The sequence below is a fragment of the Mangifera indica genome, chromosome 3 (assembly GCF_011075055.1).
Source record: "Mangifera indica cultivar Alphonso chromosome 3, CATAS_Mindica_2.1, whole genome shotgun sequence".
Classification (NCBI taxonomy): Eukaryota; Viridiplantae; Streptophyta; class Magnoliopsida; order Sapindales; family Anacardiaceae; genus Mangifera; species Mangifera indica.
Window position 1 is genome coordinate 6,455,018 of NC_058139.1, and position 27,014 is coordinate 6,482,031.

Below are 27,014 nucleotides of genomic sequence, written 5' to 3' on the forward strand. Positions count from 1 at the left end.
TGTCGAACATTGCATCTTGGTCATGTTCTATTTTTCCCATCTCAATGTGTAAATGCCAATTTTGGTTGAAAGCTTTGAGTTGGGTGGTCGAGTGCTGTTAGGTGAGAACTGGGAAGGTGCTATTAAAGTAAACAATTTATCCCACATGGAGAAAGCAAGAGAATGCACAATCCTTTATAAACAATCTGGCGGGGCATAGCAATTGCCGGGCTCAGTCACGAGGGCCTATGACCAAGTGGGGCAAAAAAGTGATTGGATGCTGGATGGGCTATCTCGGGTCGGGCTTGTTGGGGCTAATTCTGGCTCGCCCAGTCCAAGTAGAGAGTTGATTTAAGTGGCCCTGGCGTAGGCTGGGATCACTTGGGTCCTAAAGTGGAGGGCACAGCGTGAGGCTGGTTTAACAGAGCAGCGATTACCTTCCGCTCTCGTCAGTGGATGGATAACGGGTCGGTTCCCATCAGACCCATCAATGCCTAGAAAGCCCATCTCAATTAAACAATCACTTTTTCCTTTTTCTTTGTTTATATATCATTATAGTCTTCAATTCATAAAAAATGATCTCCTATTCAACTCTCAGAAAAATAATTTTATATGAATTTTCTATCATATGTTTTGGAAATTTATTACAAAAGTAATAAATTTAATTATGAGGTAAAAATTTTGTTTGCTTATAATTTTTTCTTCTTTATTTACATAATTTTAATATTTTGTACTTAATAATTCAATGAACTATTAAATAAAAATTTGATAATAAATTATTATAAAATAAATACATAAATGATATGATAAGTCTCTGTAATGTGTCTAAGACTTTCCTCTCTAACAAAATCCATCTCTTTCAACATTATAAGATTGTATAATTCTCTACTGAAATTCTCCCTCAATAAGACTTTTTGAAAATTCTATCAAAATAACCAATCAAAATCTTTCTCAAAACTGTTTTACAAAAAACTTGTATTCATGGTGAATTACGACAGAGTTTCTAGTTTCTTTAACTTGTTCACCCTACACCCTCGACCATTCCCAGTTCTTCTAGTGATCATAATTCATCTCTTTCCTCCATGGATTTTCTTTTCCCATAGCAGCATAACGGCAATAGCCGATGCACAGACAACTCGTTTAGCACTTCTCGCGATATCACTACTCTTGGTAATGCTGATCCGATGGCTACCTTCAGCGGACAGGCATTGCCAGAGCTTTAACTGCTGCTTCTCCGAGAAACTGTTGCCGTTGCAGGTGGGTGGTCTGATCTTGGTGTTACTTTTCATGGGTCAATACCAGCATGCCATTCATGAGAAATGGTTAATTAGATAACAACAGTAACGTACGTGAAAGTGTTTGCAGAAGAGGATTTGTTTAATTGTTTCCAACGTAGAGATAACTAGAAATTTTAGGATTAGGATGTTTGTTAAAAATATATATTCATTCGGTATTTGAAATCTGAAAATCTTTGTTGTTATAACAAGCCTTTCCAAGTTGGTTTCAGTTCGTGAAATTATTTTCTTACTTGGGCTTTTAATAAAGAGAATATTTCATGATGTGGGCAGCTTCTGAGATCGAGAAAAATCTAATAAATAAAAGGTTAAGATATTTGAGACATTATTTTTACATTTTGCAACCATTTTCAATATTTTCAAATAATATAAAATTTTACAAAATATTACATCCCTCAATAAACAGGTAAAAAAAATATTTTTACAATCGACTATTATTTTTTAAATATTTGCGTTGTCAAAAAGGGGACGAGTAGTAGTGAAAATTTTCACAGAAGCCGCCGCTATTGAGAGATAGCACGGAACATAACAGTACTAGAGTTCAGATGTTCTCTTCAACCATTTCTCGTTGCTTTAACCGAATTTCTCTTCGCTCCCGCACTCAAATTCTTCTCTTTCCCACTTCCTATTTCCACTCTAATCCTCACAATTTTGACCAAGAAACTGTACACAACACTCTCTCCTCCTACGCCAATGACTGGAACCGCGCATTCGAGTTCTTCAACTGGGTCGAAACGGACCACCAATTTAATCACACTACCGAAACCTACAATCGTATGATTGATATCTTGGGTAAGTTCTTTGAATTTGATCTCTCTTGGAACTTAATTCACCGCATGAAACAAAACCCCCTTTCACTTCCCAATCATGCCACATTTCGTGTCATGTTTAAGCGTTATGTAAATGCGCATCTTGTTAATGAAGCAGTTGATACATTTAATCGATTGGGTGAGTTTAATTTGAGAGATGATACTTCGTATTGTAATTTGGTGGATTCTCTTTGTGAGTATAAGCATGTGATTGAGGCTCAAGAATTGTGTTTTGGGGAGAACAAGATTGTGGGGTTTAATAACAATTGTACAAAGATTTATAATATGATTCTTAGAGGGTTGTTTAAGATGGGGTGGTGGGGTAAGTGTAGGGAGTTTTGGGAGGAAATGGATAAGAGAGGTGTTGTTAAAGATTTGCATTCGTATTCAATATATATGGATATTGTGTGCAAGAGTGGGAAGCCTTGGAAGGCAGTGAAATTGTACAAGGAGATGAAGAAGAAGGGGATTGAGATTGATGTGGTTGCATATAATACAGTTATTAATGCCATTGGGCTCTCGGAGGGTGTTGATTTTGCATTGAGGGTATATCGTGAGATGCAAGAGTTTGGTTGTAAACCTAATGTTGTGACTTGCAATATCATTATCAAGCTTTTGTGTCAGAATGGGAGGATGGAGGAAGCATATGAGTTCCTTGGTAAAATGCCTAAGAAGGGTTGTTTGCCAGATGTGTTTACTTATCATTGCCTTTTTCGATGTCTTGAGAAGCCGAGGGAGATTCTGAGATTGTTTGATAGAATGATTGAAAGTGGGATTCAGCCAAAGATGGATACTTATGTGATGCTTTTGAGAAAGTTTGAGAGATGGGGTTTTCTTCGACCAATTTTTGTGGTGTGGAAGAAGATGGAAGAGCTTGGGTGTAGCCCAGATGAATTTGCTTACAATGCTTTGATTGATGCTCTAATTCAAAAGGGTATGCTAGATGAGGCTAGGAAGTATGATGAAGAGATGTTAGCTAAAGGTCTTTCACCTAGGCCAAGAGCAGAGTTGGGAACAAAGCTGGTGCAAGGAGAGGATTAGATGGTGGATCATTATGTGAGAACAATGTTCATTCAGAAGACGATTTTAGTTTCACCCAGATCCTATTAACAGAGAAGTTAACACAACATTATGATGATGTTAATGCAAGGGTGAATGTTATATTTGATGGGAAATCAGGAAGGCAACTTTGCAATTAAGATCACACCTTGCCGAATCCTAATGACAAGCAAGTATGTGATCATGTGGTGTCTGCAAGAGTTTTGGCTGTGTGATTAAATTTTGGTAGAAGAAGGTGCTTTCCTCATGAGTTTACATAATACTAGTTGATGTGGTTGCAAGAGTTTTGCCTATGCGATTAGATTTTGGTAGAAGATGGTGATATCCTCATGAGTATACGGAATGCCATTGACGATGCTGCAAACATCGCATCCAGGTCTGGACATGATAAATGATGTAGCTTGCAATTGTTATACGCTGCATCGATCATCTGCTCTTGTGAAAGTTTGTCAGTGCGTTCAGTAGCCTTGCTTCAGCAAACTCTGTTTTTCTTCATAGTATTTAAACACTTTTGTATGGAGGCAAGTCATAAGCTTTTATTCTTTTTATACCCTGGCTAGCATTTGAAGCTTTTATACTTTGTTGATGCTATTGAAAGTCATAAACATGTGGTTTTATCTCTTCTGTAATACTATAAATTAGTTGTAATGTTATATTAGTTTTTCAGTAATATACAAGTTTCTTTCTACTTTTCTCTTCTTTGGATCAGTGCACTATTCATTTAGAGAGATATTTTTTTGTTATTTTTGTTTCTTATTCTCTTCCTCTTCCTCTTTTCCTTTTCCCTTCTTCTCCCGTCTTTCGCAACGGATGAATCTAGAGTCATCGGCGGACTCCTCACTCTTGGCTTGTGTGAGGAATCCGCCGCAGCCGTTAGACAAAATAAATAAAATCATCACATAGAAAAATTAAATAGAATTTTTATTTAAATTTTTTTTAAAAAAAGTGACCGATCCATCTAAGGCAAGAGATTGATGTAACCAACGGCAACCAAACCTGGACTTGAAATACAAATTAAAGATATAACAGAAATTTTTCTTTAGCATTGAGAAATCTTCCCTTGCATTGGAGAAACGATAGAGACAAGTCAATCTCAGAAAGGGAAGATTGAAACAACGGTAAGATAAGGAACCCAGGGGTCATTTGGTAGTGATAATGATGGTTTCCATTTGAGTGACAGTTTTGAAAACGATGACGTTTTTGTGGTATTTGAGTTTGAGTTATGACGTGGCACTTGAGTGGTGATTTTTAAAAAGACAAAACCAGTGTTGGTAGTGAAAGGTATTGTAAAAGAGAAGAATAAGAGAACAAAGAAATAAAAAAAAGGATAGAAAGTATAAAATATAAAATATAAAATATAAAATGGTTACAAGGAAAATATGATATTAATTCTATATATTACACTATATAAAATAACAAAAATACCTTTTAAATATTAAAACTAATATTTGATTTAAAATAGATTTTACAAATTTATTTTTTTGACCACAAACCAAACAAACTCTGTTCAGCTGACCGCAAGAAAAAATGTTATTTGTTCTCCAAAGATTAAACAACCATTTCCATCAATATTGCACAAGCTCCATACAACGCCACAAACCGAAAGACTAATGAATCTATTAAGTTAAAAGATCAAGATCCTAATAACATTTGACATAAATAGTAAATATTCAATATCCCAATCACCGCAAGGATGGGACAAATTATCAGGCAGAAAATTTTGTATTTTCGCTAGTTGGCTTTGCCTTTCAGGGCCGTAGATTCTCTTCGAAACAACCAAAAATGGTAGCAAGTAGAAAGCCACAGTGTCCATCCGGTGCGCCACTGGCGGCAATTCAAACAGCTGCAGGAACTGGAGTCTCTACAGATTTCAAGACCTCTTCACCAATCTCCTTGCATCCTACTAATTTCTGAGAATGCAAGTGTTATCTATTAATACTTACCAAAAAATTAAAAAAAAAAAAAGGTTATCCATCAATTGTGAATAAATAAATAGAAGCTTAAGACAGTGAAGATTTTTTCAATAAAAAATGAGGTAACAATCATGAATATATAAAATTCTGAGCAAATGTTAAAAAGGAATATCCTATCCTATCCTCGATTTTTCCCTAGTGTTGAAGAGAATTTTGTAACTGACTCATGTATTACATAAGACTATTGAAATAAATGAAAATACATTCAGGACAATTTTATTCAAGATAGAGAAAGTAATTGTCTACCCATATGGTTCGAACACACTTGATTGATGACATATTGACATGGGAACATATAAAGCAAAGTGGAAACATTAGTCAATCAAAATATATGCCAAGCTCCAAAAATTTAAAGATCAGCAGGTTCCATTGGCAATCAATGATTTTACTTTTTACTCAGTGATTTTAATCATGTGAATTTGAACCAGATTATCTTCATAAGATACATTAACAATGACTGAGAATAGATGCAGAAAATGGGAGGAGGAAGTCTCAAAACCATTTGCTGTGCAAGAATATCACAGAATAGAGATCTAATAACAAATGTAATGGATCATAGAAAATGAGAACACATACATTTCCAGCCGAATATATATCACCCGTTCGGAACCCCTTATTTAGGGTATGCAAAACTGCATTCTCAATTCTCTTTGCAGCATTTTCTTCACCCAAGCCATACTTCAATAGCATAGCAGCACTGAGTATAGTTGCCAACGGGTTTGCCTTATCCTGGATATTTTAACAATAAGGAATCCACGTTAAATGCACAGTATTCATTTCCTTCTATTAGAAAATAAAGACAAACATTATTTGGAGGAAAGAGAAAATCCAACCTGTCCAGCAATATCAGGAGCAGAACCATGTATGGGCTCAAAAAGCCCTGGTCCCTGTACCAATGAAAAAATAATAATCCAACATATGCCAAATGAACACCATTAATATGCTTATAAAAATTTCTTTAGAACATAAATGAAGGAAACTACAATAAATTCTTTTAAAACCACTAAATTAAGGATAGGATGAATAGACATACCGATGCTCCAAGACTAGCAGACGGAAGCATCCCTATACTTCCAGTAATCATTGAAGCCTCATCAGATAAAATGTCACCAAATATGTTGTTGGTCACAATTGTATCAAACTGCATTATTTCATTTTCAAACAGTAAGGATTCCACCTTTTATAAATAAGGCTCTATAACTGAACTTTTCTCCCCCATCTAAACTCTTAAGTATCCCACAGAAAGTGAAAAGAAAGTTTGCGCCAATTCATTAGAAGGGTAACCTGTTTCGGATTGCGAACAAGTTGCATTGCAGCATTGTCAACATACATGTGTGAGAGCTCAACATCAGGATACTCCGATGCTATCTCTATGACTCTTTTCCTCCAAAACATTGAAGCCTAGACAATTCATTATAGATGCTTTAAAGATTATGATAATGTACTTTACATTTTAACCAGAGCAAAATGCTATAAGCAGGACAATATAAATTCCCTCAGGTAAAATCCAATCTGACCACGTGATTCAGTAACTGAAAGTACAATAGCTTGTTGCCATGACCTAATTTAATCAATTACCACATGCACAAAGGGATGAAGTAACAGATACTTTAATAAAATTAAATATGCAAAGAATATCCTACCTGATAATGGTAATATCTATTCATTATGTTTACTTAAAAACTCAAGAGTGTTAAAATTTTCAATTAAGAATAAATTTATATTTTTTATCCTATTTAAAAAACTCACAAAAATAACATAAGAACACCTTCAAATATTGTGTTTCTTGCCATTATATCAGGAGTACAAGCAATTCACCTCATTCATGAAACAACTACCCTAGACATCATGTTACAGACATTTTCTCAGTGGCAGCTTGAATGCCTCCAATCCAACGCAATCTCCATGCACAATATATGAGGAAATATACTATTGAGCTTTTTTAGCAACACTTAGCACGCTAAACATTCATTGAAATGAGACTGACAGTAGATATACATAGATAAAAAAAGACCGCAGCAGCCAGTACAAAAAATATTTAACTACCTTAATCACTGAAATCTACAGAGGATGAGGTCTGGTGGCAGTGGTTCTTTCACACTACTACTGACAGAAAGAGTGCACTATATAAGCAGTGACAACTTAGTTCAATCGTAGGCAGATATAATGAATATCTTATGCAGCATATAATAAGAACATATCTTTTCACGTACAATCATATAAATAACATCATGGAAGGCTGAATGATAAGAGGGAATTTCCACTCTTCACAGTTCTCTTTCCAAAAGCCAAAACAACATCTATATGCGCAGGTAATGATAACTTATACAAGGGTCCAAAGACAGACATCTAAAACCAATGACAAATATAAACACAGAGAAATTCTGCTTGCACATCATACCTCTAAGACATTCGCTTTATCAACAGAGCATAGTTTACCACTTCGCTTTCGAGCAGTCTCAAATGCAATACGAGCAATACGATCCACCTGTAATGCAATCATCTTTTTGCTAATTACAATAGATATAAAATTGTACTGACAAAATTAATTTGAAAACTGGAAAAGGAATAAACTGAATATAAATCATTTGAATTTTTTCAATCTTCAAGAAAGTACTCAGTATCAAAATTAGAAAACAACAAAGCATGTTAGTAGAGAATTTGAAAAAGACATACATGTTTTAAATATATATTTACCGAAAAACCTTATCAATATTCTTCAGATTTATAAAGATCCAAATAAAACTTTAAGAAATATTAATTATTAAAAAAAACATCAAACAACTAAAAATTGCACTCTAGTTTTTCAGTAGGAGTTCCGGAAATTGGAGAAAAGAGTATACAAGTGTCTTCCTCTTTTTCTTTTCTTTTTTCTTTTTTACAAGATAGTTTGTTGTTAGGACCTAGGGGAGGTATGTGTATTGCAAGATGCATGGGGCAGAGGGCAGCAGATTGGTAGATCCTCATGAACTTGGAATTAGCAAATCCTAGAGATGAATGTGGCTATCTAGGATTGGAAGGTTGGGAAGGGATATTGGTTGTGAATAAAAGCTGGAGAAAAAGAAGAATAAGAGAAGAGAATATCATCTAGGTTTTAGGTAGCTTTTGGCTGACTAAGAGGCTACGGCCTCAGGAGAAGTTGGCACCTCTTGTTGCTAGATTGTTCTCTTTTCCTTCTAATAATTGTTTGCTTGTTTGGTTGAGTTGTACAATTGGATTGTGAGTAAATAAATCGAGGTTAAGCCAATCTCAGAAAAAAATTTGCTGATTGCGTGTAGATATTGAAGTGTTTGGGTTGACTTGTGCAAGTTCCTATCAAATTGGTATCAAAGCAGTTATGACTTCTCAGAATGGAAAGGATTGATTTCATGAAGGGTGAGATCAGGTGGTGGATGTTTGTTTGATAATTCACAAAAGCAGAGGCTCAGGCTAAGGGGAAGGAGGGGATTTATCTCTGCTATGAGAAAGAATCCAGATTGAATCATCACTACAGATTCAAGTCACTGGTTACCTTGCTAGAATGTGAGGACACATTAGATGATGGCATATGCGATTGGGTTTAGGGTGAATGGCACTGGAGTGACATTTTCAATGATGGCAAACCACACAAGAACAACTTTTCCGACCACAAATGACGACTGAACTTATAGCAGAATGGGTGGGAATTTTTCAAATTGGGTAAGAAGAAATATAAAGATGAAAAAATTATATAAGCAAGTTGGTCCATCAAATTCAAACATTTTCATCATTTGCCGATGAAAAGGTGGATAAAATGAAGAGCAAATTGAAGAGAAAATGCAATGATATGTCATCAAATGGTTTTGATTTCTGAGAAGGAAACTTGTCAACTAATGGATCTGAGAGAAGAATAAAAAGGGTTATCCTATAGAAAAGGCAGTCTTACCATAACACTTGGGCTAATGTGTAGATATTGGAGTATTCGGGTTGATTTGTGTAGATTCCTATCATTTATACTTTCAACAAACAACTTACGAAAATGGTTGCAAAGCACTTTTTTCTTATTTAGAAAAAGAAAATGGTTCTCCAAAACCATTAACGAACAACCCAGAAGTTATAAAAAAAGATGAGAAGAATGCCTTACATATTGATAAAGTATAGGTATGAATTCGCATCTTAATTTTGGAAGTTTACGGGCAAAAGAATTTGCATCATAGACTTACCTCATAAGCAGCATATAACTCTGTATTGAAGCCAATCTCTTCACCATCTTCATTGGTGCCAAATCCCCTCGGCTTTCCAAAATAAATACCTATTCCAGTAAAAAACCATTATAACCTACTTATTTAGAGAAAGAAAAAACAGTAGAAGACCCCATCCATGTAATTGTAGTTACAACAAATACATACCTCCAGTCAGCTCCCTTACCACCATAAGGTCAACACCTTCAGCAACCTCCTTCTTCAATGTTGAAGAGTCCACTAACTATAAGAGGGTATGACTCAGAATGAGACTCATTACAACAGGAATAAAATAAAAAATGCTCTGTATAATTATGGCATGATACATAAAAGCTTCTTTTAAGCAAAAATTTTAAAAGTTCCCCAACATACTTCTTTGTCATACAAACAAAAGTGTCTATTCTATTTCATGAATGATACTGTATTCACACTGTTGCACTAGTGACTCCATGATTTAATATCATCCTTCACACATATCATAAAATAAATTAAAACTTATAAAATGATTGAGATACATTATCTTAAATTTCTTTATTTTTATAAAGGTACTTGCTCCAAGAAAATTACCAATTTCATGCTGCAGGTTTAAACAAGCCAATTAAAATTAAGAGTAAATTCGTAAATTATTCTATGAATAGCCAGAGACTTTTTAGGTCAATTTTCTGAAATTTTTATGCAAGTAAGAAGAAAATCAATAAAATAGTATTTTATTGTACACAAATTCCAAATCCTTTTCCGAAGAGAAACATAAAAAAAGAGATATTGAAAATTCCAGCAAACTGCACCTAAACAAATATCACCTGTGGTAAAACAGTTGCCGGTCTCAAATTAGCAAAGACTTCAAGACCTTCTCGAAGTTGAAGCAACCCGGTCTCTGGCTTCAAGTGCTTTGGATTATTATCCCATTTATAACTTGAAGGGAAAAAATCATAAAATTATTGGATTAATTTATAACATTCACATAGACTAAGAAAACTAACAAAATAACAAAAGATCATATACCCTCCAATTGCCCCGAGAAGGACGGCATCAGATTGCTTTGCTGCTGAAAGAGTCTCCTCTGGTAATGGAACTCCAACCAAATCTAAGGCCGATCCTCCCATTGGCATCTCTTGAAATAAAAATTCAATTCCTAATACAATATGTGAAAGAAAGGAGAAAGTTAAAATGCATCCTAAAAACCCAAAAATAAAAAAATCAAACGAATATCTTACAAATTTTTCTCTGAAAACATGTTAACTTCTCTTGTTCGATAAATAGGCAGTAACCTCCGCTGAAAACAGTTTCTAATTAATTTTACGACTTTGAGAAAAGTTTAAACATGATTTTCAAATTTTAAGAGAGATCTTATAAACCTCAAAGAATAAAGCTTTTCATACACTGCAATGACAATAAGTTTCAAAATCTTTGCAATTTATACTCTAAATCCAAAACCTAAAAACAAATATTTGTACTGCAACATTAGAAATGTAAGATCATTAATTTCTCCTCTATTTGTCTTCTTAAATTTGCCTTAATGAAGCAAGCAATTCTGAAAAAGGTAAGCTTTTGAGAAAAATGAAAGAGATGGAACCTTCGAGGGAGCCAGCGAGCTTAAGAACGTTCTTGGCAACGGAGATGACTTCGGGGCCGATGCCATCGCCGGGAAGGAGGGTGATGCTGTAGCGTTTAGTGGAAACCGCGGCGGAGGCGCAGCGGACTCTTGTCGGCAGCTTAGTGAAGTGTTTGGAAGCGGATTTCAGATAAAACACGGGCTTCACTGGCTTCACATTTAGTTGCATAGAAGCCGCCATTTGCTGAACAGAAGATACAAAATCCTTTGCGGGACAGTGTAAAACAGATTTGAGTTTTAAGACGATGTGAAAATTTTATCCAATTAATCACGTGTTATATACTTTTAACTTTTCTTTAAATAACAATTAATCAAATAAATAATTCATTTGAAGCACGATCCGAGTTTGCTTGACCCAGAGTCTGAAGAAATAAATTTTATGACAAAAATTAAAAAGCCCTGTGGTTTGAATGGTAAAAATAAAAATTTCATACATAAAATTATGAGTTTAAATTTATTAAGTAATTATTTATTTAATTTAATAATTATTAAATTACTCATTAAAACTAAAATTTGTATTAAGGTAGTCTGATTGGAATGAAATTTTTTATTATAAAAAAAATCCTATTTACTAGAATGACATATTCTCAATCTTAAATATGGTAATTTTCTAAATAATATATACTAGTAATTTTTAAAAAATAGTATTAACACTCTCAATTATGCTTTATATTATAATATTTATAAAAAAATGACACAAATACTTCTTAGGGTGAAAACTCACAATTGATTTTAATAAAGGGGTCGAAAATGAGGTTTTCAAAACTTACAATAGGACTTTGTTATTTCATCATACCTTGGGTAGGACATAGTTATTTGGCTTATTTATAATATATTTATGGTAAAATATGAAAAACTCAGAGAGATGATTTCATATGCATTCTAATTAATTCCAAATAAGGTTTCAATCAGTTTATGCCACAGAATTTTTGCAAACCTAAAACTAGGGCAATGGAGTGATGAATATTGGGGAGAATTTGATAGGATATATATATATATATATATATATATATATATATATATATATATATATATATATATATATATATATAAAATTTATCTTAATTTATTGAACATTAACTGAATTAATTCATCTATTGAATTCATTGTTTAATTTAATTTATTTTAGATCAGTTATAAAATGAGTTTGAATATCCAATGTATTTTGAAGTTATATTTATACGTAGCTAATAAATGTCTCAGTTATTCAATTGAAGTATTCGAATTATAAACGTGACACTTGTAACAATATTTATGTCAATTTTATGTCATATATTATAATAACTTCATGATAGTAAATGTCACAGTTATAAAATGTTTGTTTATCTATCAAAAGACATTCCAAAGATAAGCAAACATTTCTACAGTCTTCAACACACAATGCCCTTGAATTTAAATCCAAATTTTGATGAGCATCGATGGGTAATTAACATCCGTCGAATCCTAGATGAAGAAATTGATGAAGACGATGATGAATCCTCAGCCTGTATTTTCAATGTCCCCAAAAGCTTAACGTGTAGTCATCCAGAGTCATACACACCGCATCTGGTTGCGATCGGTCCTTACCATCATTGGCGTCCCGAGCTCTTCGAGATGGAAAGATATAAACTCGTTGCAGCAAAAAGAGCTCAAAGACAACTTCAGTGTCTCAAGTTTCAAAGCCTGGTTGAGCAATTGATTATGCTTGAGCCGAAGATTCGGGCATGTTACCACAAGTTTTTGGATTTCAGTGGTGAAACTCTGGCATGGATGATGGCCATTGATGCTTTGTTCCTGCTCCACTTCCTTCAAATCTATGCTGTCAGAGAAGGTAAAGCTTTATCTCGGCATAATGTTATTCTGAGAGATATTGTGATGCTTGAGAACCAAATGCCGGTTTTCGTACTGAGGAAGATGTTAGAATTCCGATTTGAATCGTTGGAATCAGCCGATGATACATTGTTTTCGATGTTAATGGGATTATGCAGAGAGATTTCACCCTTCAAAATGATGCAAGAGTTACCAAAAATCGAGCTCTCTTATTGTCCCCATTTGCTAGACTTTTTGTACCACATGTTTGTGCCGAAATTGGAAGGGACAACCGAAATGATCGACGTAGAAGATCACTGTGAAGCTGAAGAGCAATTTCTAAGGAAGACCTGGAGGCTGCTTTCGGAATTACTAAACAAGATTTCGGTCTGTTTTATTCATGTGCTAAAGTCAAGGCCAGTCAAAGCCATAGTAAAAGTCCCTTGGACAATTTTATCTAACCTTCCTGGATTTGTGATCTTAAAACATCTTGTTTCATTCATTTTCTTCTCCCAAAGAATTGAGGAAAACAAACCAGAAAATGAGAGTTATAAGATTAGCCAACCACCATTAGTAGAAGAAATCGCAATCCCTTCTGTCACTGAGCTTTCAAAAGCCGGGGTTCGTTTCGCACCCACTAATGGCAGCATCTCCACCGTTAGTTTTGACGTTGAGAGTGTCACATTTTATCTTCCCACAGTTAGTTTAGAGTCAAACACTGAGGTGATTTTGAGAAATTTAGTAGCATATGAAGCATCAAAGGCATCAGGGCCACTGGTTTTCACTCGTTATACGGAATTGATGAATGGGATTATCGATACTGAGGATGATGTGAGGCTGCTAGGGGAAAGAGGTATAATTTTGAACCGTTTAAAGAGTGATGAAGAGGCTGCAAAACTTTGGAATGGGATGAGCAAGTCAATCAGATTGACCAAAGTACCATTTTTAGATGAAGTTATTGAAGATATTAACAAGTATTATGAGGCTCGATGGCGAGTCAAAATTCGAAAATTTATGAAACATCATGTATTTAGTTCTTGGCAGTTTCTAACGTTGCTGGCTGCCATCTTGCTCTTGTTCTTAATGATGTTACAGGCATTTTGCGCTCTCTACGGCTGTTCTCGGTCGTCTCGCAACAGGACAATTCAGAGGCTATCTTAAAAGTTAATTAATTCAATAAATTTAGCTGTGAAATTTATATATAGTTCAATAAAATTATATTGATACATATTAATTAATTAGTTTGCTAAAATTTTAAAAAGTGGCTCGGCCAAAAAGAAAATAAATGCTCATCAATTACATTAAAAGATATAATTGTTAAACTTGATAAGGGAGCCAGTAAATTTTATACCAAGATGGTGGGGAATAGCAAGAAAGAGTCCTAATGACATTGAAAGAGATTGTTCTCTGTATAAGTTATTGGGAATAAAATAAAATGAAAAGACAGATAATGTGATGAGTATCAAAATTAGAGTGGGGCATAAAAACATTAAAACTCATAATTAATAATATTCTGTTGATCTATCTTCTCTTTTTTTCACCACCATTCATGTTCTGATTAGCATGTATGATTGTTTATGTGCTTGGATGAGTGTTCATTTTATGTCAAGAACTACTTTTCTATTTTATGTTTATGATTGTAGGTAATATTATAGTTAATTTTATCTTTTCACTATATAAAAGGTTATATACTCTTTTACATAAGAATTCGTTATGTTTTATTTTATATTATATGAATGATCACACATATCTTTATTTGAGCATATATTATATATCAACATCTCTATCCCAATTAACGATTATACATGTTATTTGTATGATATTTACTTGTGTAACAAAACTGTAATTTATCTTGATGAATAATCATTTTTGTTCTTAGAACGGTCATTCATTTATGTTTGAAGCAATAATTCTCAGTCATCTTTGCTAGATGTTTCTCAGCAAAAATGGTTCATGAAGGAAGCATTGGTGTAGCTTTGTTGTGTAGTTTATTAGAAACATGGTTTAAGGAGGAAGCATATTTGTGCAATTTTGCTACGTAGACCAGCAATTTATAGTATAATAAGGGTAAATACAAATGTTTTCCTTTGCACTCCCAAATTCCTCGGAACATTTTATACATTAATGGTAATTACAAGCCTTGCACACTCCCAACTTTTATTAATAAAATAAAAGCACACGTTATATCAAATTTTAATACATAAAACATGCAGAACACTAAAGATTACTCAGCCGGATTCTCGAAATGAAATATGGTGTTGCAGTTGTAGACCGAACAAACAGCTTGAAACATCTCCAATAGCAAGAGCAGAATCGCAGCCAGCAATGTGAGAAATTGCCAAGATTCATACACATAATTTTCCACATATTTTTTAGCCTTAATTAACCATCCTCGATTGTAATATCTATTAACCTCTTTGATTAAATCATCCAACTCACGCACTTTTGTCGATCTAATTGATCTACTCATGCCATTCCATAGCTTCACTGCCTCTTCATCGCTTTTTAAGCCGTTCTGGATGATGCCTCTTCTCTTCAGAAGCTTCACATCCTCAGCAGTATCAATAATCCCATTCATCAGTTCAGTGTAACGTGTAAAGTACAATGAGTGTGAAGGATTTGACGCTTCATATGCCACTAAATTTCTCAAAACCACCTCTGTGTTTTCATCTAAAGTGATGGTGGGTAGCTTAAATCTTGCTCTTTTGGAGTCAAAAAAAATTATGTCCGGGAATTTACCTCTCCGAACGGCAGAAAAACTGATGCCGGCTTTTTCGAGTTTTGTGGCAGAGGGGATTTCGATCTCCGCTGCTTTGTTGGAATCATCATTGTCTCCCAAAGAATCGTCATCTTTTTGTTTATAGATCCAATGCCAAGGAATTTTAACAACTAATGCAGTAGCTTTAGCTATTGGTTTTAACTTTTTGGGCAATTTTAGATTGGAAAGAAGACTTTTAACCTTTGACAGGAGTGTAACAATGTTATCACTTGCACTGAGAGAATTTTCTTTGTGTTTATCATCTTCTTCCTCAGTCTTCGTTTTGTTTTCTGGAGGTGATAATTTTTCAACATTCAGAACCATTTGGTACATGTAATGGAGCAAGTGGGCACTCTTTGAAACTTCAATCTTTGTTGAACTATCAACCATGAACTTGAAAGGGCAAACCTCTTTACAAAAAGCCTTCAACATGGGAAACAAAATATTATTTGCTGATTCTTCTGTGGTAGAAAATTGAACAGTTAGCATCTCTCTTAATAAAAACAAAGGAATTTGATTCTCAAGCATGATCACATCTCTTAAAATCGCGTTACGAGATGCTAGACTTCCTGCATAATCTCGCATTTGTGACATCAATGAGAGGGCATACGCTTTCTTATGCACCACGTCGTCTTCCGCTGAAAGAATCTCGCCACCAACAGAAGTTACAAGAGGTATCTTTGACTTCTTATTTTCTTCAACGGCGTAGAATGTTACTTGAAGGAACTCAAGCAAGAAAGCTGTGTCAACTGCCATCACCCAGGCCAAAATTTCGTCACCTAAACGTATAAACCTTTGATAGTAAGCTTGAAGATCCGGCACAAACTCCCCCTTGAATTTCTGAACAAGATCTTTGAACTCAAGGCTTTGATATCGAAGCTGCTGTTGAACACTTTTCGCGGCGGCAATCTTGTATCCCTCCATGTCATGGAGCTCAGGCCGCCAGTAATGATTGGGACCGAGGGCAACATGCTGTGGAGTGTAACAATTAGGAGCCATATACATCAGGGTTTTGGGGACGACGAAAATGGAAACTTTACTGTTACTCTTGGAGCGCTCTTGCTCGATGCTGCTTCGGACGACGGAGAGCCATTGCTTCTCATCGATCAACTGGGCATGAGGATATACAAATGAAGAGATGCTCCGCACAGGATGAGCCATGAGGGATTGTTTATCAAAATACAAAATGTGGTTGAACGATTGAGTGGCAAGAGTTGGGGAAAGCTAGCTTTATTTTATAGGCTAAAGATGGTCACCAAATTAATCACTATATTCGATTTCATATGTAATTATTTATATTCCTAATTTAGTGGTAGTGGGAATCAGAATTTTGGGAACAATTCAGGTATGCAAGAATTAAGAATTGAAAAGCACTATTATCCGATTTGATATGTTGATTTTTGTTCTCCATAATCTTTGCTTTTCTATTAAAAAAAAAAAAAGCTACAAAATATATGTGTAGTGTTGGGGAAGCATAATTTAATTGGTGACATGTGACAAATATCAGTGTATTTGATTGAAAATTATACTTTGTAATTAGAGTAATACTATGCATACGATCCACGAGTATATAAATTGATACATATTTATATGTGTTATCATATGATTATTGATATTTTATCATTAATTCAAAATTATTCAATTACATAATGACATAAAATATGTATTTATATGTGTATTCAAAATAGATATACATACCGTCTTCAAGTATATAAATTGGTACATACTTATATGTTATCATTTGATTAGATATTACTTTATTGTTAATTCAAAATCACTCAATTATATAATAACACAAAATATATATTTATCTATGTATTCAAAATAAATATGAATGATTTCATTGTTATTCTTGATAAGTATGTTACAAAGAAAAGGGAAAAGTAATAAAGTAGTTATCTCATTCTAGATCATGAATCACAGCTTACATGGGATTCACGTGGAGGGATGCAACTTCTTGAAACCCTAAGAAAGGGTAGAAAATTAATTGGAATGAAAAAGCTCAAACCCAGCTGGGATTAGTGGCCAACAAAAATTGATAAAATTCTATGATTAAATGGCAACCTGTGTGTGCGCTTAATTGAAGAATCTCTAACAGGACTCGCCATAACCTAACACTTGTTCATGTATAAAATTCTCTAGTAACAAATGATTAATGAGTTATTTTAGATTTTAATTGTTTAAATTTTTAAGTCAATATCTAAATATATTATATATATCCTATCTTTTTGTCTTTTCAAGTAAATATCTAATGGTTTAAATAAGTAAAACATCAAATATAACGTTGGATAAATTGTTATAATGTTTCATTATAACATTAAGAGGGAAAATATGGAAGAACAAGGAAGAAGAGATAAAAAGTATTTGAAAAAATAAAGACATGAAAATAAAAGTAAAAATAGTGATGATAAGAGTATTTTTAATATATGATTTGTCGATCTTATAATTAGGTGCATTTTTTATAAATACACATAATATTATTGAATTACAATAATACCAATATATTTTAAAGTTGTCGAAACAAGATAACGGAAAGAGGGTTAAGGTCCAATATGCAAAATTTCAAGGGCTTTTAAGTCATTTCACAATACTTTGGAGGTTTTAATAATTAGTACAAAATTGGAAATAGCAGGGAATCTGGACCCTTAGGCCCAGTGCCACTGTCTTGACAGATTTCTTGGTCAAAAGCCCAGGAGGAGGAGTTTTGTTTTGTACAGTTGACATACATGGATTCTTAAAATCATCAAAGAATGATGCAGCCAAAATGATACAATTCTCCCTTCCCTCCACCCCCTAAAAGACAAATCCACCAATTCAATGGTTGAAACTTTCTTATGCACTTGTCTTCTATATCATCTCTGAGAAACAGCATGCTCCAGGTTTTGTTTTGAAACACCATCAAAGTGAAGAAAACAATGTTTTCTATCAGAACAAACTCACTTCTTCTTCTGTCAACTTCCCTCTTCATTTCTTCAACCATAGGAACCATTGCTGATTATGAGTACGGTGTCGTTTCATGGGCGATGAGGAGGTCTGTTCTTGAAGATAACAATGCAGAACATGTAGAGGATAACTCATCTTTGATATTGGCTGCAAGCAGAACTCACAGAAAGGACCCTCTTGACGATTTTAAATGTTATAAAGGTGGATGGAATATCAAAGAAAAGCATTATTTCTCTGTGAGTTCCTCCTTTAATTCCATGTTCTGTAGCCTTATTATTCTTTATTTTGTTTTCTTGATTATTTTATTCTTTAATTGATTCACTTGTTTGCACTTATTGTTCATTTTATTTTGATAATTTTGATGTTCTATTATTAATCAAATTTCAGACTTTAGAGTAATTTGTGTGACACTAAAATTTTGCTTAATTCTAGTGTCTTTTATGCAGTCTGTTGTGTTCACAGCTGCTCCCCTCTTCCTCATTGCTGCTGTATGGTTTGTTGGATTTGGCCTCTGCTTGTTAGTTATCAGTTTATATCATTGCTGCTGCCAGCGCCGCAGTTATGGCCATTCTCGAACTGTTTATGCAATTTCTCTTGTCTTTCTTATACTCTTCACCATTGCCGCAATGTAATTTCCTCATCATTCGTTTATGCGCCTTGATGTCTGGATTGAATAAACTCTTACTGTTTCCAATCTTAAAATTTTTTTTTTCTCCATGTTTTTAGCATTGGATGTGCAGTTCTGTATACAGGGCAAGGAAAGTTCCATAAAAGCACAGCAAACACACTGGAATATGTTGTGAATCAGTCGGATACTATTGTCAGTAATCTTAGGATTGTATCAGATCATCTATCAGCAGCCAAGTCAATTGGGGTTGATCAAATTCCTCTGCCTCCCACTGTCCAGAATGGCATTGATGGGGTAGACAAGAAAATAAATTCTTCAGCTAGCAATCTTGAAAAGGAGACTGATAAAAATGCAAATGATATACATAAGATTTTAGATGCTGTGTGAGTAATTTTTTCCTCTATTTCTCAATTTGCATACTTTTGAGCTCATTTTGATCATGATATTTGATACTTCCTAGCAGAAGGAAAGCTTTAATCATAATTGCTTCTGTAATGTTCCTCTTGGCCATACTCGGTTTCTGTAAGCATTTTTATCCCATTAAGTAAATGCTGCTTTCCAGTTATCTGTAGACTCTTTCAACTTTTATAGTGACAATGTTGTTATACTTGTTCATTGCAGTATTTTCAGTTATTGGCAAAGAATTTCTTGTGTACATGTGAGTGGCTGTAAATTTATTTACATAAAAAGTACCTTAACTGTTTTCGTTAATTTCTATTTAACTGCATTTAGTGGCATTGCAGATTGGTAACTTTGGGGTGGATCCTTGTCACAGGCACATTTATATTGTGTGGCGTATTTCTCATTCTCCATAAGTAATTATCCTAACTTAAGTAGAACAAAATTGTATATTATTGTTAACTGAAGACATTTTCAGAATTGTCTACCTGATTCATTGTCATTTTCACTTTCACTTTCCAGTGTGGCTGGTGACACTTGTCTTGCAATGGATCAATGGGTTAAAAACCCAACAGCTCATACATCTTTGGATGATATTCTGCCCTGTGTAGATAATGCAACTGCCCAGGAGACCTTGTCTCAAACCAAAGAAGTAATCTCCCAGTCAATTGCTGTTGTGAATCGTTTCATCACTAATGTGTCTAACATTAACTATCCGCCCGCAGCCGGACCTCTATATTACAATCAATCTGGTCCCTTGGTGCCTGTCCTCTGCAATCCATTCAACTCTGACAGGACTGATAGACAATGTGCTGCTGGTGAAGTGGACTTTACCAATGCAGCTCAGGTAAACTAAATTAAAAATTACTTATCACATGACACAAGTGAACAAAACATTCAACAGGCATTATAAAATTGATCTCTCGCAAGCATTTCCTCTACGGAGGAATGTGAAGATTAGGAATAGAAAGTATAACAATATCACTATTGTGTTTCATGCAGGAATGGGGGAATTACATCTGCCAAGTTTCAGCAAATGGTAATTGCAGTACTGCGGGCAGATTGACTCCTGTTTTCTATGGCCAGATGATGGCTACTGTCAATGTAAGCTATGCGTTGTATCAGCATGGTCCATTTCTTATTCAGCTGGGAGATTGCACTTTTGTTCGTGAAACATTTAATGTCATCACTAAGGATCATTGTCCAGGCCTGAAGCATTATAGTAAATTAATATTTGTGGGGTTTGTTATGGTTTCTATTGCAGTTATGCTCTCTTTGATCTTCTGGTTTCTTTATGCCAGAGAAAAGAAACACCGGAAGCACACCAAAGATTTCAGAGTCATAAAATCTGGTGAAGATGTCCCAGAAGAGGAGAAAGTTATGCAGTGAGATTCAGATTTGTATATGTTAAAGTTAATCCAATTTTTATATGGTGTAGAAATCTTTTAGAATCATTGTTCTGTGCAGCCACCAGTTATTGAATCTGGTGGATTTGACTGAATATTTGCTGTACTGCATTGTTAATGCGAAAAAGTTTTAAGGTGTTCCATGAGCAATTAAGTTTTTAAAACTTTGATAATAACGTAGGATTTAACAAAAATTCAAAAGTTTTTAAATTTATAATATCTGGTCGGATACTTTTCAGCATATTTCTTCAAATGCAATAGACTCATCCATTTGGATCTATAAGTGTGTCAGAATATCTTAGATGCTATTAGGCCTACCTATTTAATTTTGGACTCTGATATTATGTCCTTCAACACTCTTTCATAAGGGCAATCACCATAGACTTTGTATCGGGATAGGCTCACTCATTTGGATCTATAAGTGTGTTGGAATATATTAAATGTTGTTAAGCCCACTTGTTTAGTTTTGGGTTATGATATTATATCAAAATATATTATTAGATTTATAAGTATAAAAATTAAAACTTATATTATAAAAAAATAATTAGTTTATGTTAAGATTCAATTTATCATATTTATATATTACTTATTTTATTATTTTTATTAGATGTAAAATTTTAATCTCCATAATATTTGATATTGTGCTTGTTTGGTTTATGTTTCATGATCCCAAAATAATATTTATAAATTAAATAAATAAAGTTTTGAATTGTATTTTATTATATTTTTAAAAAATCTAAAAATGTGTTTGTTTGCTTTATGATCCGAATATAATTTTAAAAACTAAATAAATTTAAATTTATTTGAATTGTATTTTAGTTTTTTAATATTTACAATAGTGTTTGATGCAATATTAAAAAATTGTTTTTATTTTAAAAACTATAAAAAAATCTGAAACATACTTTTAATCTGTTATGATTTTACACTAATTTCTAGAATTGTATTTAAAATTTATTTTTGAAAGCAATTTAGCCCATATCTGTCAAAGCATTTTCACAATTTTTGTTTTTTTATTCTTTTCGAAAACAAAAAACTATATTCCAAACAAACCCTGATTTTTTTTTTTAATTTCCCTCATTTTCTTAAATTCTTATCAATCAAACACCCTGAAAAATAAATCTTGAAAACCAAAACTCTCGTAATCATTAAAATAAAAATAATATTATAAATTATATATCATCATATAATTAAATATTATTTTATTTTTAATTCTAAATCAATAAATTATATAATAATATATTATTTATATATTCAAATTATATACTAAAAATATACATAGATAATTTTACTCCTACCATTCAATTATTTCATATTCACACTAACTAAAGCAAGTGGGGTCTGGGGTCTTAGTGACTCAATACCTAAAATTACAATTTATTATAAGCATCTTAATCCTAATTTAACTTGTTCAATTTTTTAATCTTGATCAAATCTATGTGCTCCAACTGTATAACAACCTTATTTAACAATCTTGTTCCTCGAAATGTGAGTCCATTTATGCTGCATAAACTATGCTTGGTCAATAGAAATCTATGTGCCCATCAAACAACATTGGTTCAAAATATCCCAAAAATCTACGGGCTCTTCAAGACACAATCTTCCAAGAGCACCTGGTTTTTCTGCCTTCTGAAAATTCATGTGGCTGGTGTTGAGTCATTATCTTCGTGTACCTGCCCTACTGGCCCTCATATTTGTCAATTCTCAGGTTTGTAATGTGAGAGTAAGAAGACAAAACATCATCCAAACTGCAAAAGTTTACCCGACAAAAACTGGAGAGTCGGTGATGTTCATGTGCCAAAGACCGTTCAAGCTTTTTTTCTCTTTTGTTCGTTTGCCAATTATAGTTTCCAATTCTCTTTTGTTCATTACCTATAATCAATTGATTCAATTCAATGCAACTCCCTGTTAGATCGGGGTAACGGCTTACGAAAATATCGCTTATATTTAAGAAATGGCCGTTGAGTTTCCTTAAAATTTAAATATAATATATTTTCAACTATGGATAAGGGTTATAATTTTATCTTTTTTTTTTAATTAACCTATGTTTTTTATAGGCACTCTTAGAACTTAATAATAAAGATAAATGATATAGATTTTTCATTACCCTATAATCAAGCTTAAATTGACTCATCACTGGGAAAAATCTCATTAAGATTACATTAATCAGTAAATATTAATATAATTACGTTAAAAAAATTTATCTAATTACATTTTCGGTCCAGTAAGTCTAGATCTTGCTGATTCAATTCAATAATAAAAAAAATTGTCTTCCAATCATAAATTATTATGAGTAAAATTTTGACTTATCTAATTCATCATTTAAGCTTGAATAAGGTAAATAATTGTCTTCCAATCATAAATTATTCAATTTGTTTTTAAATATAATTTTATTCTTAAATATTTATTTCTTAATTAAGTTTACACGTAAACTCCGTCGTGTGGTAAAGTTTCCTGTCGTTATTGGCCAACAAACTCAATTTTAAGATCATCCCCACAACCAAATGTAAAATCATCCATGGCAACCAAAAGCTCATCGTCATCAACTCGCACGTGCCTCTGTGCGCCCACCACCCACCCCGGCTCCTTCCGCTGCAGCCTGCACCGCGGCTCCCGCAAATTCTCGACTAAATCATCGTCAACCGGGGCCCACAACGAGTCGAGGTCGAAGATGTTATTGAACATAACGTCAAAAACCAATCTGATAAAGGCGTTTCTGATGCAGATCATCAAACCCTCCAGCCACGATCTTCAAAGGCGGAGGAATTTTCAGCCCAAACCCACCAGGTTCTGTCAAATGAAGACGGAATATTTGCATAATGGGGTTTCTGTTTCTTGATCATTTTCAATCTTAATTTAGTTCATCACTCTTTGTTTCTGTCTTTATCTTTGTCTCCTTCTCTCATCTCTTGGTCTCCTGTCTGAGGATTGTGCTGTTCTTTGTGTATATTGGAGTTAATTTTAATTAAGAGATCAGGTTTGTTTTGGGGGAATATGATGAAATTTAGACGATTTTGGTTGCATGAATGTGATGTTTATAATTTTTTCTTCTTTTCGCTTTTGAACGAGAAGTAAATTTTATATATATATATATATCAAACTCTTTAGTTTGTGGCTTTGTTTTTATTTATTATTTTCTTTGGATGATGGAAAAGAGTAATTGGAAACAGTAGAATTTTGATCTACATTTGCTCGGAGGAAAAATTAGGGATTGTTTATAATTTTTAGAAACTTTCGGAATCTTTTTATAAAATATATAAATAGCATGGTAATTTTGGTGTTTTTAATATTTTATTTGTACGTTTCTACGTGGTTTCTACGTTATTGACGTTTACAACAAGTTTTGACAGAAGAAATCTTCTAATTATTGGGATTAAAAGGATTAGTCATTTTCACACAATTTTCAGAGCCATTCTCACCTTCAAGAAATATTATTCTCATCTTTCATAAATTCATTTCACTTCTTGCCAATACCCTCCACTAGACTCATGTATTTACCATTCACCACACAAACTATCCTGAATTGAGTAATACTATATGTGTCATTTTTTAAATACACAAATGAATATATTTTATGTGTATTATCACATGATTTAATGTTATTTTATTCGTAATTTAATACTATTTAATCACGTAATAACATATGTCAAATGTGTATCTATTTGTATAATACATATAGTTCTATTGCTTTGAATTATGTTTGGTATGGAATATGCAATTTTTCGATACTTATACTTTATGTACTTGGATATTTAAAGATTATCAAACTAATATTGATTTTATTATAATAATATTTTTATTTATTAATAATCTTATTTTTAATTAATATAATAAATAATATAAAAAATATTTTAAAGTAATTATATTTAAAAATATTTAAATAAAATAATTTTTAATATCCTCTGTATTCATGTATTGCATATTACTCACACGCCTTTGTCTACAGCCTCTTGGCTTCATACAAATCTTAACATTTCAACATCTATATTTAAATGAAATTTCAGCAAGTCAATGTCCAACTTGTATATACCAGACAAAATAATTGAAATAACCAATCTTATAATATAAAAAAATTGCTCATATGATTAATCAATCATATTAAGATGGATAAAAACAAAGAACAAACTAAGCAAAGAAGTGAAGAGAGAACAAACAAAAATTATAAGGTTTTACAAAAATATTATATACTCAAAAAATTGACAATCAATCCACTAATATTTAATTAAAAGAGTTACAATGTTATGAGCATACTCCAAGGCACTATTTTTAGGTAACAATATGCCGTACATATAAAAAAGAAGGATGTTATGATATATTATTATTTGATCGAATGTTATTTTTTTGTAAAAACAAGAATATATAAATATTTTTTAATTAATAAAACTTTTATGCGGAAAATAAAATACTCAAAATATGGGATGAAATAATGATAGTAATATTGAAGTCTGAAGAATAAGTATACTAGATTTCTAGTAAGTGATCACAAAGAAAAAGCTATTGATTCATGAATGTAGCAATGTGACACATGATTTAGCAGTTTTGTAGTTTTATTACACTTACGTAAATGCAGCTACTAAATATGTTGGCGCGGTTTGTGAAGATCAGTCGAGATGAAGCAAAAGTGACTTGAGAGGCTAGTAGAGTAGAAATAGATACAATCTGAGACGACCGGTCGAGGTAAATTAGGAGCTACCTTGGACTAGGAGTAACTTAGAAGACTAATAAAGTAAAAGTGGGTGTAACTTGAAAGAGTAGTTAATGTGAAGAACGAAGTAACTTGAAAGATTAGTAGAGTAGAAGTAAATGTGACTTGGGAAGGCTAGTTTAGGAACAAATCTTGTACATGTCTGTTGTTGACCTTCTATCAGAATTTGCATATAAAAGTTGTATTTATGTATTTGAAAAAAGTAAGTCCAAAGGATTATTTTCCATCCAAAGTATGTTACTTTCTCAAGTTTGTTACTTTCTCAAGTTTCTCTTCATTTAACTTTGAAAATCTCAGATACCCACCTATGAGCAGTTAAAATTAACTGAACCCTAATTCCTTAAAATTTTATCTCATTTTACCCCCCTAAACTTTAAAAACTAAAAGTTTTTCACTAACCTAAGTTTCAAAAAATGTCAATTTTCCTATAGAGTTTGGTTTCCAGATATTCGATACCATATTCGATGACCTCTCCCTCTGAAGCTTCCTCTCCCTCCGACAATCTCTCTCCACCCATTTGGATGTCCGATCAGCTTTGGAGGAGGTGTAGACAAAGCTCTTCATCTTTCACGTTTCTTCTGACGCCGATCAGACTTCTAAATGGGTGGAGAGAGACCGCCAGAGGAAGAGGTCATCGGCAATGACGTCGGACGTCTGGAAACTAAACTCTAGGGGGAAACTGTCATTTTTTAAAATTTAGATTTGGTGAAATTTTTAGTTTTTAAAGTTTTGAGAAAAAAAATTATATTTTAGTTTATTTTTAATATTAAAGATAAAATAACAATTTTATCTTTATTATCGTTAATTTTAATCACTCATAAATAAGTATTAAAATTTTTAAAACTAAAAAAAGAAAATTTGGGAAAACAACACACTTTTGGACCGGGGGGGGGGGGGGGGGGGGGGGGGGGGGGGGGGAAAAACTCTGGATTCTTTTGTACGGCCCATAGTGGATCTCAATCTGGCATACTTGGCGTGGGGGGTGAGAATAAGTTCCTTGGCCAAGAAGTAATCAAAAAGTGAGGCACAAATGGAGAGAATTTAAGAAAATAAAAACTCTGGACTCTTTTGCTACGCCCACGCCCCATAGTGGATGTCATAATCAGAATCATTGTAAATTGTGTTGTTTTTCTTTCTCCTCTGTTTTCATTTATCAGTATTTCATATGTTTGGTTTAATAAATAATTTTAATTAGGTTGGGCGAGTACCGAATTATGTTGTCTCCCTTATAAGGTTTATTTCTTTTTTTTTTAAATTAAAAATTATTAAGATTATAATATCCTTATTCTAACTAAAACACCATTTTTTTTAATAAATATGCACATTATTAACATTTTCAATTTTCGATTATATTATTTTATATATATTCTATGCCACTCAATTACATATTAATTTATTGATTTTTTGTTGTAATTTGAAATAAATGAATTAACAAATTTTTTTTGAAGTTTTAATATTGTTTAT

General features: G+C 33.1%; 5 protein-coding genes across 6 annotated transcripts; 3 read left to right on the forward strand and 2 right to left on the reverse strand.

Annotated features, from left to right (window-relative positions):
- Nucleotides 1–1,731: 1,731 nt before the first annotated feature.
- On the forward strand, nucleotides 1,732–3,837 carry LOC123210496 (pentatricopeptide repeat-containing protein At1g80550, mitochondrial). The gene has a single exon (XM_044628885.1). The coding sequence runs from the start codon at nucleotides 1,820–1,822 to the stop codon at nucleotides 3,122–3,124; it is 1,305 nt and encodes a 434-aa protein (XP_044484820.1). The 5' UTR covers nucleotides 1,732–1,819; the 3' UTR covers nucleotides 3,125–3,837.
- Nucleotides 3,838–4,654: 817 nt separating this feature from the next.
- Nucleotides 4,655–11,166, reverse strand: LOC123212588 (3-isopropylmalate dehydrogenase, chloroplastic-like). The gene is made up of 11 exons (XM_044631766.1): nucleotides 10,888–11,166; nucleotides 10,317–10,446; nucleotides 10,115–10,226; nucleotides 9,483–9,558; nucleotides 9,297–9,385; nucleotides 7,517–7,603; nucleotides 6,400–6,516; nucleotides 6,149–6,256; nucleotides 5,949–6,002; nucleotides 5,692–5,844; nucleotides 4,655–5,052 (listed from the first exon to the last, which is right to left on the reverse strand). The coding sequence occupies exons 1-11, from the start codon at nucleotides 11,105–11,107 to the stop codon at nucleotides 4,978–4,980; spliced, it is 1,221 nt and encodes a 406-aa protein (XP_044487701.1). The 5' UTR covers nucleotides 11,108–11,166; the 3' UTR covers nucleotides 4,655–4,977.
- A 1,140-nt stretch (nucleotides 11,167–12,306) lies between these two features.
- LOC123210939 (putative UPF0481 protein At3g02645) lies at nucleotides 12,307–13,910 on the forward strand. Its single transcript, XM_044629437.1, has one exon. It carries the CDS (start codon nucleotides 12,307–12,309, stop codon nucleotides 13,873–13,875), a length of 1,569 nt encoding a protein of 522 aa, XP_044485372.1. The 3' UTR covers nucleotides 13,876–13,910.
- Nucleotides 13,911–14,800: 890 nt separating this feature from the next.
- LOC123212193 (putative UPF0481 protein At3g02645) lies at nucleotides 14,801–16,692 on the reverse strand. Its single transcript, XM_044631261.1, has one exon. The coding sequence runs from the start codon at nucleotides 16,631–16,633 to the stop codon at nucleotides 14,939–14,941; it is 1,695 nt and encodes a 564-aa protein (XP_044487196.1). The 5' UTR covers nucleotides 16,634–16,692; the 3' UTR covers nucleotides 14,801–14,938.
- Nucleotides 16,693–18,219: 1,527 nt separating this feature from the next.
- LOC123210835 lies at nucleotides 18,220–21,013 on the forward strand. 2 transcript variants are annotated; one of them, XM_044629326.1, is made up of 9 exons: nucleotides 18,220–18,651; nucleotides 18,862–19,043; nucleotides 19,142–19,426; nucleotides 19,507–19,565; nucleotides 19,665–19,701; nucleotides 19,787–19,858; nucleotides 19,965–20,289; nucleotides 20,445–20,546; nucleotides 20,744–21,013. In XM_044629326.1, the coding sequence occupies exons 1-9, from the start codon at nucleotides 18,388–18,390 to the stop codon at nucleotides 20,795–20,797; spliced, it is 1,380 nt and encodes a 459-aa protein (XP_044485261.1). In that variant the 5' UTR covers nucleotides 18,220–18,387; the 3' UTR covers nucleotides 20,798–21,013. The 2 variants fall into 2 exon arrangements, with proteins under 2 accessions (XP_044485261.1, XP_044485260.1); XM_044629325.1 differs by having other exon boundaries at nucleotides 18,221–18,651; nucleotides 20,445–21,013.
- The last annotated feature ends 6,001 nt before the right edge of the window (nucleotides 21,014–27,014 follow it).